The sequence below is a fragment of the Equus caballus genome, chromosome 2, assembly GCF_041296265.1.
Source record: "Equus caballus isolate H_3958 breed thoroughbred chromosome 2, TB-T2T, whole genome shotgun sequence".
Taxonomy (NCBI): domain Eukaryota; kingdom Metazoa; phylum Chordata; class Mammalia; order Perissodactyla; family Equidae; genus Equus; species Equus caballus.
This window is the reverse complement of record NC_091685.1, coordinates 19777996-19796379: the sequence shown is the minus strand read 5'-3', so window position 1 is coordinate 19796379 and position 18384 is coordinate 19777996. Positions and strand designations below refer to the sequence as shown.

Below are 18384 nucleotides of genomic sequence, written 5' to 3'. Positions count from 1 at the left end.
AATTTAAAATAGTGCCAGAACATCAAACAGAGAAGCAGCTATTATTGAGCACACGCTTGTTTTCTAATTCCTTTACCTGCTGTGAAGACTCAGTTACATATTCACGTCCCCATCCCTTCAACCACAGTATACATCTTGAGGATGTAGAGGCAACTAGAAAAGAAGCACTCACCCTACACAGTACACATCTGGAGCCTCGACACTATGTCTCAGCCAGGGCCGGAGGCATTCTTTGGGGGACTGTCCATTTACATTGTATGTTCCCACAAAAAACCTGTCACCAAAGAAAACTGATCAGTCACTCAGGAGGACTATGGAGATGACAAGGAAAAGCATTTTATGCTGATTTTGCCTCATTTCAGTCTCTCGGGAGTGGAATTTTACAAAATAAGAAATGTCACATCTAACCTAGACCAATGACTGTGGCACCAACGGGTTACTTGCAATCTGCCATACTATTTGTTGCTTTTGTGATAATTTCAAACAGTGTAAGTCTACTCTGAACATTCCTATTTAGCTTTAACAGTCATTAGGGAGCCATAACTCACAAGATGATTCTTTACTGTGTATGCTACTGGAAAGCACCGTGGTAATTACATTCGGAAGGAAAGCAACACCAGGGTTCAAAAGGCTATTTTTTCACCATAATTCACTGTTTATATCCCTAGAAGCTATGTTACTTTGTCTTATAGTCCCAATGCAATCACTTTAAAAGATATGGCAGAATCCCACATCCCTTATTCATTTAACTTTCAGTAATCCTGTCTAAAAAGATTACCAAACACTATTTTATTTTACTAACTTCAATTTAAATGACTTTCTTCAAAGGCCCAGAAAGGCCAAGGGATAGAGAGGGACAGGCAAAGATTGAGGCATTTCTCCTCCTTCTGCACCCGTATATCTTTTCAAACATTTCTGTAACTATTTGCAAGCTGGGTCACTCCCACTATACCACACCCGTCACAGTGCCTGGCCAGAAAAGCCCCAGAATAAATGCCTGCTAATGAAGAGGGAAAAGAATCACTCATTTAGAAAATGATGGGTATGGGGGTGAGGTGAGGGGATGCTTAAATTTCACAGAGCTGAACGATCATTTTGCTATGAAAACAGTCTAAGACCCAGTTAGCTACCTGAAATTCTGAATGTAGGTATAATCCTCTTCTCTCTGCACGAGCTCTGATTTCACCAATGTGTCTCGCAGTCCAAACTTCTGCATGGATAAAATATGAGCCTTGTCTGATACCGTGATAGTGGAGGAGCGAACCATGTCGGTAATTTCAGACTTGGATTTATTCTGTCTAGAAAAAAAAATTTTTTTAATCATATTTTGATGAGCCCTCCATGACAAAATACGTGAATGTAAAGCTAGAAGGTTCTACACACACCATCTGAGTCACAGAAGACTAAAGGGGGCCAAAGGAAAACTCGTTTGCTAAAACAACACTATCTCTATATAGAATTAAATGAACTCATATGTCGTTGATTGTACAGTATATTGGTCCAGAGATCTTCTGATCATAGATTCACAGAATCTTTGATCAGAAGGGGACCTTGAAGATTATCTAACCGAATACCTTCATTTTTCAAATGAGAAAAATGAGACTGAGCATCATCAATGATTCACCCTGTTGGATGAAGGCAGAGTGTGGACAGATTAGAACTCAGGTTGGACAACGCTCTTTCTGGACCCTAGTGTCTCACATAACAAGACTATAAAACTATCCAGATCCTTTGACTTGGTAAGTCTACTGTATTCCATAGGACTAATCTGAAATAAAAAGAAAGGCTGTGAAAATTTGTATTCCACTATTATTTATGTAGTTTTAATAGTCGTATTAAAAAGTATTCAAATACCAACATTTAAAGTTAAGCAAGGTTTGACATATTTACCTAACAGAATCCTAATAATGGCTCAAGAAGCTTTCAGTGAAGACTACTTAATGAATTAAGATATTTAAAGCACCTGAAACAATTTCTGACACCGAATAAATGCCACACAAGTGTTTGACATTACTGTCGTCATGTACATACTAATTAAGGCTATGTAAAAGTATCTATGTAAACCAAGAAGGCTCGAAAGTGACTTGAGAATGACAGATCCAGCTACATTTAAAGTGCAGGGACCGTTCACTGTTGCTTAGGTGCATAATTAAAATAATGACACAAATCAAGTTTCATCTTGACTAGATGGTTCTGGCTATGAACAGTAGGGGGCACTGGAGCACAGACGAAATAGAACAGCACATAGTGAAAAAAAAAAATGGAATAAGGAACTATCTTGAAAGTCAGGAGACTCCTAAAAGAATGGGAGGGAGAAATCCAAATGTTTCTGATCGTCTACATTTCTAAGGCAGGATCAGACGCCAGTTTCAAATCTAGAGCCACTACTTGCTTGTTCTGGATCCTGGGTGAGTCACATAACCTCTCTCCTTCACCTGTTTCCTTAGCTGAAAGACAGAGAAAACGATGGCACCCACCTCTCAGGTGAAAACAAGATAATCCACGTAAGCTCATGGCGGCTGCCTACACAGTAAACGCACAATCAATGTCCAACATTTCTTTTTTTCTTTTTAAGATTTTTTATTTTTTTCCTTTTTCTCCCCAAAGCCCCCCCGTACACAGTTGTATATTCTTCGTTGTGGGTCCTTCTAGTTGTGGCATGTGGGATGCTTCCTTAGCGTGGTTTGATGAGCAGTGCCATGTCCGCACCCAGGATTCGAACCAACGAAACACTGGGCCGCCTGCAGCAGAGCGCGCGAACTTAACCACTTGGCCACGGGGCCAGCCCCTGTCCAACATTTCTTAGGCCAGCGGCCCCCAGGCAACATCACGCACGGGAATGATCTCAGCTCTACAACGAGGAAAACCTCGGCCCTAAGAGGTACACACAAAGGGAGAGCCGCATTACCTTGGGAGCAAGTCTTCTGGTTTATCCTGACCCCAGGAGCTCTGGTCCACAAACAGGCCTTTCCCATTTGGCCTCAAATCATCAAAGTGAGAACTACCTGAGAAGAGAGGGGGAAGGAATTAAAACACAAACATACACTTCAACATACAGACCACAGCTTCTCAGTTGTCACTGGTTGTCCACATATGGCTTGAAAGTGTAGGAAAGGCCTATGGTCATGTCCAGGTGAGGCTCCCACAGAGCACACAAAGAGGAAAAAAAAGTATTTCATCCGATGTCTTTACTGCTGAAAACATACCTCTCCCAGCTAGTCCGACTCCTTTCTCTTGGAGACGGAGTACATTATAAAAAGGATAAAGCCGTGGGCCAGCCCAGTGGTGTAGAGGTTAAGTTCACGTACTCCACTTTGGCAGCCCAGAGTTCATGGGTTCAGATTCTGGGTGTGGACCTACACACCACTCATCAGGCCACGCTGTGGCAGCGTCCCACATACAAAATAGAGGAAGACTGGCACAGATGTTAGCTCAGCGACAATCTTCCGCAAGCAAAAAGAAGAAGATTGGTAACAGATCTTAGCTCAGGGCCGATCTTCCTCAACAACGAACAAGAATAAAGCCATGAAATCTGCAGACCTAAGTTCTATCACCAGCTCGACTATTTATTGACCTTTTGACTTGGGGCAAGTCATCTAACCTCTCCTGATCTCAGCAACTTGACCTGACCTGCCTTCCTCACAGGTTTATTGTAGGGATCAAGTAGTTGACGTGTGAGTAAGCACTTTGAAAACCACAGAACATATTATAAAACATAAGATAGTGATCTTATTACCATTTACTGCAAGTGAGACTTCAATTCCAAGGAGGAAAAAGGCAAGGGTCAGAGATCTAGAACTGGAAAGTGTCTCAGTGCTCTGGAGAAGGAGAAGAATTGTCACTGGCAACAAATTGCCTTGAAAACCAAAGAGCCCAAGGACTTCCAACAAAGACATATTTGGGAAAGTTGTTACACCACAATAAACCTGAAAGGGAAAATTAATCTGCCAATGGCTTCTCTGCTCCTTAAAAGCCAAATCTCTTGTCAACAGGGAACAGCACGAAGAGGCCACAGAGAAAGGCTGCTGTGATACACAGATTGCAAGGAGCACCAGAGACGTGAAACGTCACTGAAGAATTTTGCTTTAAAGACTATTACTAAACATGGATTTTTCACCCATGAATTCACATGAGCCAGAAAAAACAAACAAACTTTGGAGTTGAAAAAGAAAACACAACAGTTTGAAACATGGAAATAATAACATTTCAATGCCTTGAATCAATCACCAAGGCCTTTCCATTTTTCTTCCTAAATGCCTCTCAAATCAATATATTCCTGTCCCCCAATGTCACTATGCTAATCCATGTTACCGATATCTCCCTGGAATGACAAAAACCTCAACCAGTCTTCCTGCCTCCTTTCTCACCCCACCCTCTAACCCAACCTGTACACTGTGGCCAGAAGACTTTTTCAAAAAGCAGATCTGATCACATCACTTAAAACCTTTTGAAAGCTCCCTATGGACAACCCCAAACCCCATAATATGGCTGCCAAGTGTCTTCCCAGTCCAGATCCTGCCCACCTCTTCAGCCACATCACTCTCCTCAGTCCTCTGACCCCCTCCCTCCTTGAATGCCAAACTCTAAGTATATTACAGTTACTGCTGTTGTACAAAGATCCCACTAGAACCTGACTTCCTTCTGCCTCACCCTGCTTTATGTGGCTAACGCCTACCCATCCTGTGGCCAGGGTTAGCAAACTTTTTCTCTAAAGGGCCAGAGAGCAAATGCCCTAGGTTTGGCAGGCCTTATAGTCTCTGATCCAACCACTCAATTCTGCCATTATAGTACAAAAGCAGTCATGAGCGTAGTTGTATTTCAATAAAACTTTATTTATGGTCACTGAAATTTGAATATTATATAATTGTCACATATCACAAAATAGTACTCTCTTGTGATTCTTTTCAAACATTTAAAAGCATGAAAATTACTCTTAGCTCACAGGCTGTACAAAAGCGGGCGGCAGGATTTGGCCCACGGACTGCAGTTAGCCACCCCCTGCTGTAGGCCACATCTCAGAGGTCACTTCTAAGAAGCCTTCTCTGATTCCTCCCAGACTGGCCAGATGCCCTGACACTGGTGTTCCCACAGCTCCCTGTGCTTCTCCCATCACAGCCTTGATTGGCGTCTACTGTAACTCTCTCCTCATTAGACCGCGAGCTTACTGAGGACACGACCATCTCCAATCGATTCATCACTGCATCGCCATCATCCAGCGTGCCAGCCGGTGCACTCTAAGAAGTTCAATCACTCCACAATTCAACAGAAAATACTAGATGAATGTGGACCTTTATGTGCCTTATATAAATATAATCCCATCTAAGTGCAAGTCTGTAGCTTTCTCTGGAATGTTTCAGATCATCTTTCAGCGAACAAGAAAAATAAGAAAGGGAGAACTAGAGAGAATAGGTTGTTTCTAGAATTCTACAACCCATGGTTAGTTAATTATTTCTGGAAATCAAATCACCAACTGGATTCTACCTCTCTTACTTTACTCTCACTGAACTATAAAGCTTAGAGAACCAAGCGTTTAAGTTAGTGAATGGCATACTGGGACACCTATTAAAATTGCTGAAAACCAAAAAACTGACAATACCAATTGCTGGCAAGGATGTGGAGCAACAGTATCTCTCGTTCATTGACTGTAAGAGTAGAAAATGGTACAGCCACTTTGGAAGTAGTTTGTCAGTTTCTTATAAAACTAAACACAGTCTTATCAAAGGATCCAGCAATCACACACCTAGGCATTTATTGATTTGAAAGTTTATGTCCATATAAAAAGCCTCATGCAAATGTTTACAGCAGCTTTATTCACAATCATCAAAACCTGTAAGCAACCAAGACGCCCTTCAATAGGTGACTGGCTAAACAAACTGTTGTACATCCAAATAATGAAACATTATTCAACAATAAAAAAGAATGCATTAGCCCTATCAAAATTCCAATGGCATTTTTCACAGAACTAGAACAAATAATTCTAAAATTTGTATAGAACCACAAAAGACCCTGAATAGCCAAAGCAAACTTGAAAAAGAAGAACAAAGCCAGAGGTATCACACTCCCTGATTTCAAACTATACTACAAAGCTATAATAATCAAAACAGTATGGTACTGGCACAAAAACAGACACACAGATCAATGGAGCAGAAAAAAGAGCCCAGAAATAAATCCATACACATAGGGTCAATTAATTTACAACAAAGGAGGCAGGAATATACAATGGGGAAAGGACAGTCTCTTCAATAAATGGTGCTGGGAAAAGTGGACAGGCATGTGCAAAACAATGAAACCAGACAATTATCTTATACCATACACAGAAAGCAACTCAAAATGGATTAAAGACTTAAATGTAAGAACTGAAGCCATAAAACTCCTAGAAGAAAACACAGGCAGTAATCTCCTCGACATAGGTTTTAGCGATGTTTTTTAGATCTGACTCCAAAGGCAGGACAACAAAAGCAAAAATAAACAAATGAAACTACATTGAACTGAAAAGCTTCTGCACAGCAAAGAAAACCATCAACAAAACAAAAAGACAACTTACTGAATGGGAGGAGATATTTGCAAATTATATATCTGATGAGGCATTAATATCCAAAATATATAAAGTACTCATACAACTCACTAACAAAAAAACAAAAAATCCAATTAAAAAATGGACAGAGGATCTGAACAGACATCTTTTCAAAGACATACAGAAGGCCAAGAGGTACATGAAAAGATACTCAACATCATTAGTCACCAGGTAAATGCAAATCAAAACCACAATGAGATAACACCTCACACCTATCAGAATGGCTATTATCAAAAAGACAAAAAATAACAAGTGTTGATAAGGATGTGGAGAAAAAGGAACCCTTGTGTACTGTTGGTGGGAATGTAAATTGGTGCAGCCACTGTGGAAAACAGTATGGAGTTTCCTCAAAAAATTAAAAATAGAAATACCATATGACCTAGCAATCCCACTTCTGGGTATCTATCTGAAGAGAACAAAAACATTAATTCAAAAAGATATATGCACCCCCATGTTCACTACAGCATTATTTACAATAGCCAAAATATGGAAACAACCTAAGTGTCCAGTGACAGATGAATGGACAAAGGTGTGATATATATACACAATGGAATACTACTCAGCTGTAAAAAAGAATGAAATCTTGCCACTTGTGACAACATGGAAGGACCTTGAGAAAATTATGCTAAGCGAAATAAGTCAGACAGATAAAGACAAATACAGCATGATTTCACTTATAGTGGAATCCAAAAGACAAAACAAACAAAACAAAACAAAACCTGGAATCATAGATACAGAGAAGAGGGCAGGGAGATTGGGGAGGCAAAATGGGGGAAGGGGAGCAATACGTACAAACTTCCAGTTATAAAATAAATAAGTCATGGGGATGTAATGTACAACATGGAGAATACAGCAATAATATTGTAGTAACTTTGTACGATGATGGATGGTAATTAGATTTATTGTGGTGATCAGTTTGCAACGTATACAAATGTTGATTCACTATGTTGTACACATGAAACTAATATAATATTGTACGTCAATTATACTTCGATTAAACAAAAGAAGTTATCAAGCCACAAAAAGATATGAATGAATATTAAATGCATATTGCTAAATGAAAGAAGCCAGTCTGAAAAGGCTACATACTATATGATTCCAATTATATAACATTCCAGACAAGGCAAAACTATAGAGATGGTAAACAGATCAGCGGTTGCCAGGGGTTGGGGCTGGGGTAAGGATTAAATAAGTGAGGCACAGGGGGCTTTTTAGGACAGTGAAACTAAACTGGAAGAAACTATAATGGTGGATACATGACACTATATATGACTTTCAAAACCCATAGGACTTGACAGCACAAAGTGAACCTTAATGTATCCAAATTTTTTTAAAAAATCATTTTGGAGGTCAGGGATCCTGGGGTGAAACGCAGAAAATGACAAAAGAATCTACCTACATTACAAATGTGTGAAACAACCTCACTGGAGGTGGGATAAAAAGTGCTGACCTAAGTACCTTTGGAAATATGTGGAGCCTGCAAGACTGAAGGCAAAAGGAACCGCATGCAAGCGCTGTACTCCAGTTGATAATGCTGTTTCCCACGGGTGTGGGTTAACAACTCGGAAGCCACTAGACGTGCACACTGGGACTGAAGAATGAAGCCAATGCACGGCAGATGGCGAGGGCCAGGTCCCCACTGCTGGAGGAGGAGGTTCCAGACAAGCAAGGAGGAAGCTGGAATGCTCCATGTGGGAATGGATTCGAGCTGGAGACATCAATATGAACTCATGTTGACCTTAATATAGAGATGGTTACATTTAGAAACACACACACACACACAGGTAAGTATACACACAAATGTTTCCTTGCTCTGTCACCTAAGAGGGCCTAGAAGCAAGGACATACTAGTAGCAAGGACCACACTTAACACCCAGATCTTGGTTTCTAATACCATTCTCCAACACAAGGAACCAGGGCTCCCTCAGACATGGTTATTCTGGGACTGGGGCAGGAAATACACAAGATGAGCCCAGAGCATTTTGTAGGTGCCAGAAAACAAGAAAGTGTTCAAAAACACGAAAATAAAACACCCACGGGGATGGGGGTATGTCAAAGGGACACAGGAGCCAACCAAAAGAGCTCCAAGGGCCATGATTGGAATAATTTGAGCAACAAAATAAATAAAGTAGCATTGGATTATAATGCAAAGTACAAAATAAGTATCCATCAGTCCAAGTTGACACAAATAAATTGAATAAAAAAATAAATGGAGGAGAAGAGACAAATCTCCTCTGGAGAATTCCAAATAATTTAGGTGAATCCTCTGCCTGCAAGGAGGCAGAGCACAGCTGCCCTTCCCTGAGTGTGGGCTGTGCACAGTGACTGCTTCCACAGCGGACAGCGTGGCAGGGGGGAAGGACGAACGACAGTGGAGAAACTTGGCCAACAGGACCTCAGCCGGGTGCTCGAGGTTCACGCCAACAGTGACAGGTCATGTTGACGGCACGTACCCTCAAGATGCTGTGATGCAAAGGACACTTCACTTCTGTGGACTTCCTCCCCAAACCTGTAAAACCAGTCCAACCGTGGGGAAAACACCAGACACATCCAAATCAAGGGTCATTCCACAAAATATCTCATCAGTACTCCTCAAAACTACCAACGTCGTCAAAAGCAAGGAACACCCACAATGAGAAACGGTCACAGCCTTGAAGAGCCTGAGGAGACACGAGGACGACACATAATGTGGTACCCTAGACAGGACCCTAGAACAGAAACAGGACCTAAGCTCAAAACAAAGGAAATCTGAATAAAGGATGGACTGCAGTTAATAATAATGTACGGATATTGGTTCATTAATTGTGAAAAATGTGCTATAACTAATGTAAGATAATAATAGCGGAGACTGGGTGCGGGATAAATGGCATCTCTCTGTGCTATCTTCACGATTTTTTTGAGACTCTAATACTGTTCTAAAATAAAAATGTTTATTTTTTAAAAAGGCGTACTGGGAACTGAAATCAAAACTCTCTGAAAGGCTCACCCAGCCTCTGCCTCACTTCCCACTCTCTTCTCAACTGCCTGCAACGGGGCCTCGGGGCCCGCCCCCCACGGCGACTGCTGGTGTGAAGCTACTGGACAGTCTTCCTTGTTGTCATATCCGAGGGTCAAGTCCCAGTTTTCAGCTAAGCCCGCGTCACCCTCTTTGGCAGCACTTGAAATATGACTGCTCCCTCCTCTGGTAAACGCCTTTTTCAGTCCTTGAAGCCTCCTCGTTTTCTCTCCCCTACCCGACCTCCCAGCCCTGGAATGACTCCAGGCTACGTCCTGGGATGACCTCTTCTCTAATGCCACTCTTCCTCATCTAGGTGACCTCATGTAGTCTCACGGTTTTAAAAGCCAGCTACCTGCTGATCATTCCCAAATTTACATCTCCAGTCAGGGCCTGTCACCTGAGCTCCAGATTCTTATATTCTGCTTCCCCTCTTAGTCTTCCTCATCTCAGTAAATGGCACCATCGTCAACCAGCTGCTCAGAACACCTAACACTCCCTTGTGACTCCTCTTTTGTCCCCTCACACCCCTATCCAGCTCATCAGCAGTTCAGGCAACTTCTACCTTCAAAAACATACCCAGAAGCTCTCACCGAGACAACAGTAAGAAAGCGCATCACTGCATCAGATGAAGTAACTTCCCTGCTTAAAACTTTCAGACAGCTTCCCACCACACTCAGAATAAAACCCAACCTCCTGAATGGAGTTGATAAGGCCTTACCTAATCCAGCCTCCAGGCCTCTCTGGCCTCAGCCTTCACACTACCTCACCGGGTCAGATCAAGTCACACTTCCTTTTTTTGCTGTTCTGGAGCGTGTCAAGCTCATTCCCAACTAGGTGCCTTTGCTCTCACTGGTCCCTTTGCCTGGAATGCTTTTCCTCCAGATCTCCATGTTGCTCACTCCATTTCTTTTTTTTTTTTTTTTAAGATTTTTTTTAATTTTTTCCTTTTTCTCCCCAAAGCCCCCCGTACATAGTTGTATATTCTTCGTTGTGGGTCCTTCTAGTTGTGGCATGTGGGACGCTGCCTCAGCGTGGTTTGATGAGCAGTGCCATGTCCGCGCCCAGGATTCAAACCAACGAAACACTGGGCCGCCTGCAGCAGAGCTCGCGAACTCAACCACTCGGCCACAGGGCCAGCCCCTGCTCAGTCCATTTCATTCAGGCCTCCGCTCAACTGTCAGTAGCTCTGACACCCCATTTAAACCGGGCCCACCACCCCACATCACTCTATCCCCTTACTCCAGGGGTTCCTAAACTTTCTTGGTTCACAGCACCCTTACCGCCTCCATAATTTTTTCAAGGTACCTCTGGGCCAAAAGACGTACGTAACAGTTCTGTTTTAGTTAGGGCCAAATAAATTACTAAGTACTTAAGTCCTAACAACTTAGTAGCAGTTTGAAAAAACACACATAGATAGAAAGAAAAAATAGGACTTCTATTTCATTTTAAATACCCACCATTACTTAATGAGATGTGTGTGCCTGTTGGGTACTGCACAACTTCTCAACCCTGGGACTCAGACTGGACACCACACACGATGCTCCGCATTGATCTGGGCGTGGTACTTGTTTTTGATCACAGGAGCCACCAAAAACCCAGCTTCACAAAGACAGGACGTCATCAAAAGGAATGCAGCACCGTCTAAGGTTGAAACTGTGAACTACCTCAAGCTAGAACTTCATCTGATGTTCCAACAGATGTCAGACAGTATCCGTGTTTACCTTCAAAATTGTAAACATCCCTCAGTGCCCCTGTGTGTTCAATGCAGAGCCCCAGGGTGCCTCAGCAAACAGTTTGGGAACCACAACCTGGCTACTTAAATTTTTCCTCTTAGTACTAACACCATTTGCTACTGAATCTTATACGTATTCATTGGTTTATTGGATGCTCTTTCCATGAAAATGTAAGCTTTACGAGGCAGGGACTTTGTCTTCTTTCTGCTATTTCCCAGGGACCTGGAACAGCACCTGGTGCATAGTAGGTTCACAATGTGTTAAATGCATGAAAGTTTCAGGAAACGTAAGCTGACATCTAACTCTACCATTATCTTCCTGTTTAACAAGATACTTCCTCTCTTTGGGTGTTAGTTTTTTCATCTATAAAGTAGGATCTTTAATATAAATATCTCATGGGGCTTTACAATATGCAAAAGCAAACTAAGGAATACCGGTTAGGAGCTCTGTTTCTGCATGTGAGCGCTTTCTAAGGACTCCTTCAGGATTTTGGTTTTGGGGGTAGTTCCTACCAACAGCCAGACTGAAAAGACATCTCCTGAAGACAAGTGGTTTTGTCCCTGTGGATTCAATTACGTCCATGAGTGGGCAACGTACTGAGTGGAAAATTGCCTTGCAGACCTACATCTTGTCAACGTCCTCACACCATCTCTCTCTGGACACGGTCCAGCAAGGACTGGAACATCTTCATTCATGACTCTATGTATGGAAACTTTAAAGGATGATTCGGGGGATTTCCAGCCACAGGGTAGTCTTCTCGGAATCTCTTCTTTCCTGAATCTGGCAGGAAGCTGGCTGTCAGCAGCTCTTCTACCAAGTTTACCATCACACAGCCCCACGCTTCCCTCTGTGGCCACAGCTTCCTGTCCCTCCTCCGCTCCTGCTTCCCTACTCCCACTCTGCTCTTTTTCCAACCTCAAACCTCCGATCCTTTGTCTCCCAATCTAATAGGTGATATCTGAGAATTTGCCTCTCTTCCCATGTCCTGTTACCAAGTCCGATAAATCCTCTCTCCTAAATATTTTTATACCTGAGCCCCTTCTCTATCCTTACTACCACGCCTTAGTTTAGGCCCTTAATATTTCTGGAAAGCACCTTCAATGACTTCTCTGCCTCCATTCTCACTCCCTCCGGCCCATTCTGCCAAGATCTAGAAGAAAGCACAAATCTGAACAGGTCATTCCTGCATGTAAAATCCTTCAATAACTTGCATCACCTTTGGAATAAAACCCAAACCTCTAAGTATTACATACAAGAACCTTTATAATTAGCCCCAGACTACCTTCCAGCCCCATCTCTCACCCCCCAATTCGGTCACACCAAAATTATTTATCTTTTTCGATGATGCCTCCTCACCCCACCCCTGATTCTGGGTGTATCCTGACCACCCCTCCATCCCACCTTCATGCAGTGAACTCCAAACGCATCCTTCAAGACTCGGCGCAGGAGTCGTCTCCTTCGACAGCCTTCTCTGGCCCTCTCCTCACAGTCTCATATACCCAGGGCATAGCGCATCAAGGCACTCCCCATAAAGGCAGTCTTTAGCCCTTTTCATTTGTCTCACATCTCTGGCTAGACCACATGCGTCTTGGAGCAGGGGATGATGTTTTTCTTCTGTGGCCCCCGGCTCACCATATATATGCAACATACCAGGTTGTCAGTAAACAAACACCGAACAAAGAGCCATAGAGCAGAGACTCAGGTGTCAGTTCTGGGGGCCTTCTCGATGACCACCTTTCACGCCTACCATTGAAACCATTTCCGGTAAGAGCCTACAGAGTAGGTCAACCAGAGCAACAGCAGCAGCTCGATCTGGGTGCATAAGAGTGCAGAAGTGTTGTATTTTTCTTGCGAATTCTGTGCATTGCACTGCACATCCTACAAAAGCAAAACCCCTCTCCCATGCCTGGCTAAACAGATCACATTGAGGCTCCTTCCTTCGCCCACATGGCGGGAGAGCCTAGTACAGATCTGCAGTCCCTTAGCTGAAACCCTTGGGGCCAAGTGTATTTTGGAATTCAGAATTGGGGGAATTTTAGAAAGATGCTACATTATCTGTGGCAAATATTATACAACATCCTCAGCAGAGTCTGAGGCAACACCCACTAACCAAACACTCATATTTCCACAGTGCACTTCATGAGCCGTAAGACTCAGTGGGATACATAAAGGCTATAAATAGGATCGTGCAGTTCACACGAGGCTTCCCTGCCAAACTGAACTTGGACCAAACTTACACGCAAAGTTCTTTTCAGTCTTTAGAGATTCTAGGACTTCAGAACTGCTGATAAAGGACTAAGGATGGTAGTTAAGAGCATGGCCTGACATATCTATCTGCATTAGAAGGGATTGGAATATATGTCTGTGTACATACATAACACGTTTATAAATATACATATATACTTATATAGACACATACACCTACACATGGAAAAGTCTGGAAGAGATACACCAGATGTCAACAGTTGTCATTTCTCAGTGTAAGATTTCTTTTCCTTTTTGCTTATAGGTACTTTCAAAGTTCACTAAAATCAGATGTATTTTGTGTGTGTGTGTGTGTATATATATATATACACTATATATATACACTGATACTGATATATATAATACATATAGTGCTATATATATAGCACAGGCTTTGGCGGCAGTCTCAGGTTCCATTTCTGGCCCTGCCACTCACTACCTGTATGACCTTGAGCAAGTTTTCTAACTTCTCTAAGCTTCTGCTTCCTCAGCCAAGTAAAGATAACAGTATCTGCCTCATACGGTTGCTGCCTTCTTTTCCTACGGTTAGCTCGACGCTACCCCTCACTGCAAGACCAAAAAGTGCTCCAGAAGCTAAACCAGACCTGCTGAAGGCCCAGACCTACAAAACAATGACAGGAGGCAAGGCTTCGCTTTCAGTAGCTTGTAGATAGGCCTACCACCAACTGTGATGATGGAAATGTTCTATAACGGCACTGCCCAAAACAGTGGCCGCTAGCCACACTTGAATGCGTAAAATGTGGCTACAGTGAATGAGAAATTCAATTTTTTATTTTATTTACCTAAATTAAATTTAAATAGCCCCCTGTGGCCAGTGGCTATCATACTGGACAGTGCAGATCTAGATTTCGTTCTTTGTCTTCTACAAGAACCAACAGCCGTCACGGTCCAGTCTAAACGGAGCTGTCCAGCTCTGCCTGAGCCCAGGCCCCCACTGTCTACTGGGCATTGCTACAAGAGGTTCTGCGCACAGGTGGGTCCCAGAAATGGGTGGTTTGCCTTCTGGGCCCTTTCCCTGAGCTCTCCCTCCTGTCGCCAGCACTGTCATTCTCCCCATCAGCCACCTCTGCAATCCTGCCATTCGCTCACCTCTCTCCTTGGGCTTCCAGAGCAAGGCGGTCAGCAGTCTCTTCATTCTTACAGCTGCCTTCCTCCTGGCCATCCTCTCCTCACTTGTTACCTCAAGAGTCTCTCAACCAAGAGACCTTCCACTTCTCCCTATCCCATTTAGACTCTGGACTTGCCGGATTAAACTCTGATTTCATCTCTCCCTGATCTAAAACGTTCAGTATTACACCACTGCCTGCAGGTTAAGGTGCAAACTGGTTGAACTGGCACATGAGGCCCGCTCTCCCTCACCAATGCACCACCCAAAGACAGCCCGATCTAAACAGGTTCCCCACGCACGCCACCCTCACTCCTGCCTCCACATGACGTTCCTCCCACCTTCTGGCTCCCTCTCCTTCAAAGCCCAGCCTCAACTCCTACGTCCTCCTTCTCGAAGCCTCCCCAACCACACCAGTCCTCGGCAGTCATTTCTCCGAATTCTGAAGGCCTTCTTGTCCATATAACTTGTTTGGCACTTTAAGAGAAATCAGAGTGCTTTGGAAAAAGCCTTGAGCTTTGGAATAAAATAGACCTGGCCAATTTACTGGTTCCATCCATTACCTCACATGAAACCTCAAGCAAATTACTTAATGTTTCCTCTTTTGTAAAATGAGGATAACACCACCAAACTTACAGCGAAGCCGAAAGGATAAACAGATGAAATTCTGAATGGGTCAAGAGCCTAGCACCATGCCTGGTCCACAGCCAGAACCCAGGACCTGTTAGTTCTTTTCCTTCTGCTCTAGCCCTAATCCTGCACTGCTTCGATGACAAGGACCACGACTGATGGAGGACCCTCTAACAGCCAGGTATTAAGTTAAGTGCTTCACGTGGTATTTCTTACTAGTGATCTCATTTTACAAAGAAAGTTATCGAGGCCCAGGGCAGATGGCAGACATACTCAAGGACACAGAGCCAAGCCAGTAAATGGCGCAGTTGATGCTGAAACCCAGATCTGCTTGACTCCAGCCTCCCCTTTCGCAAACATGGCCACAACACCCTCAGCACAAATATAAACTCCCAGGGGTAACTATGACTAGGACTGAGACCATCTGGATCACAAAGCAAAAGTACCACCATGGCCTCCACAGGATGTGTGGGTGTGGCTGTCACTGCTGGGTGGAGATCACGTCCTGTCCTTCCTGAGCATCTACTCGACTGGCCTAGGAGGAGGTGGGCCTTCTTATCTTCTCAGTCACCGGCTTTACATTCCATTTCCAGCACACTAGAAGAACCTGCAGAACTGTGTGAGCAAAACAGCTGAGAGTTCAAACTGGCAGGAGTAAGTGCGCTGGCTCCATGCTTATCGGCGACACCATAGTGTGTACACCCCTCTAGGGGGCCATCCCATGGGCTCCCGCAGTCTAAGACAGGACAACACAGACCAGGGAGAGATACGTTCAATTCACGGGGAGATAAACACATCCAGATCCAACTACCCAGAATCCAAGTCAGGCTGCGTTAACGATGACAATGATAGTAATATTATCATGGATAATATCAACAGCATATACTTAAGGCTTACTACATGCCAAGCATAGTTTTAATCACTTTACAGATATTTAACCTTCACAACTACTCCATGAGGTACGTGCTATTATTATTTGCACTTTACAGACCAGGAGACAAACACAGAGAGGGTAAGTAACTGGCCCCAGAACACACAGCTAATAAGTGGCACAGCCAGGATTCAAACCCAAGGAATCTGGGTGAAGAGTCTGTGTTCCTAACCAATAAACTACACTATCAGAAAAACATGGGGGGGGCCGGTCTGGTGGCACAGTGGTTAAGTGCACACATTCCACTTCGGTGGCCCGGGGTTCGCTGGTTCGGATCCCAGGTGCGGACATGGCACTGCTTGGCAAGCCATGCTGTGGTAGGCATCCCACATATAAAGTAGAGGAAGATGGGCACGGATGTTAGCTCAGGACCAGTCTTCCTCAGCAAAAAGAAGAGGATTGGCAGCAGATGTTAGTTCAGGGCTAATCTTCCTCAAAAAAAAGAAAAGAAAAGAAAAGAAAAACATGGGGTTCAGAAAGCATTTATGGCAGAGGAAATAATTTCATCACAAAGATGTGGCTTTATAGTACGCTCAGAAATAAGTAATAATAAGTAGTATAAATAAGTAGAAATGAAAAGTTTTGTTTGAGAAGCGCTGGAGGATACAAAAGAAGAGTGTAGGGGTTAGGGCTCAAGCATTACATTCAAACGGACAACTGATGTGTAGGCTCAAGTCTGTCACTGACCAGTGAGTGATCACAGGCATGTCACCGACCCTCTGGGCCTCAATCTGTCCAGCTGAGAAATGGACATCCTCCTACAGTACTTCTGTGGCACAGTGTGAGGCCCACAGAGCCACAGTAAGTGCCGAATAAATGCTAACTGCTAATAATAATAGTCACAACAGTAATACTTTTATTGATTAGTAATAAATTTGTATTACATGTATTAGGGCCAAACTGTAAGAACTGGAATGCCATGTGGAGTTTGGATCTTACTCTACGGCAAAGGGGAACTAAGTACATAGTACACAGTACATAAGGCAGGGAAATCTTTTTTTTTTTTAAAGATTGGCACCTGAGCTAACATCTGTTGCCAAGATTTTTGTCTTTGTTTCTTCTTCTCCCCAAAGCTCCCCAGTACATGGTTGTATATTCTAGTTGTAGGTCCTTCTGGCTCTGCTATGTGGGACACTGCCTTGGCATGGCTTGATGAGCAGTGCCATGTCCATGCCCAGGATCAGAATTGGCAAAACCCTGGGCCATTGAAGCAGAGCAGGTGAACTTAACGTCGTGGCCTCGGGGCCGGCCCCAGGCAGGGAGATCGTGAGAGAAGCCCGTAACACAGGGCACCCAGCACTAAAACGAACGGAAAGGATCAATTTCAGCCTGTCTACCACCGCAAATGGTTCTGCTACTTTCTTAAAAGACTAAATAACCATGCTTCTTAGTTTTCTTTTCTTTTTTAACATTTGCCACTCTCCCACGGCTTTTCAAAAGGTACCATAGATTTTGGTATTTAACATGGGCAGAGACATCTCCAAAACCACATCCTGTGCCCTGCAAACCTGTGAGTCCTGGACTCAAAATCCAGTCTGCACCTTGTGCAAATCCAACCTGGGTCAGTAAGACTAAATAGGACCAATTCAGCTTGCAAGGAGGAAGACTAGAGCGCAGTTACTCCACGGCAACAGGCTGTGGTGGGGTGGGCTATTGGAGAGATGATTTGACTTTTTCCTGCAGGCCCTCCCTTCACCGGGCCTTGTGTGAACTGTCTGTGGTCTGGTGATAAAGCTGAAAGAGAAGTGGGCAACAACAAATCAGGAAGGGGGAAGAAGCGCACAGGGTGCTCGGGGAGGAAGGGGTCAGGAGCTTAGGTGACCAAGTACTTCAGGCTACGAATCATACAGGCCTCTCCGGTTCAAACAAAGACGACAGGCAGTTTTGGAGCACCTGCTGATGTACAAGGCTTTATGCTGGCCTTTGGGGAGGAGAGAGGATGCAAAATGCTGAGAGCAGCAAGCTCAAGCTTGTAAAAACGGAGCTGAATGAGCAGTCCCCAAAGAGGTGAAAAAGCCTAAGGCTTTATCCAGAAATAAAAAGCAGTCAAGTGTGAAGTAAGAGGAAAGGAAAGTGAGTTGTGGCAGCAAGCACTAGAGAGGGGGCCCACGCCAGGCTGTGCAGGACCTGAAGGCCATGCTGAGGCAT

At 43.7% G+C, this 18384-nt stretch overlaps 1 protein-coding gene across 1 annotated transcript in view; it reads right to left on the bottom strand.

Moving 5' to 3' along the window:
• The window catches only part of INPP5B (inositol polyphosphate-5-phosphatase B), a 48715-nt gene that overhangs the window by 18218 nt on the left and 12113 nt on the right, over positions 1-18384 (bottom strand). Inside the window, 3 exon segments of the mRNA XM_014737439.3 lie at positions 173-274; positions 1131-1298; positions 2909-3005. Of these exon segments, the coding sequence (XP_014592925.3) occupies positions 173-274; positions 1131-1298; positions 2909-3005 (367 nt within the window).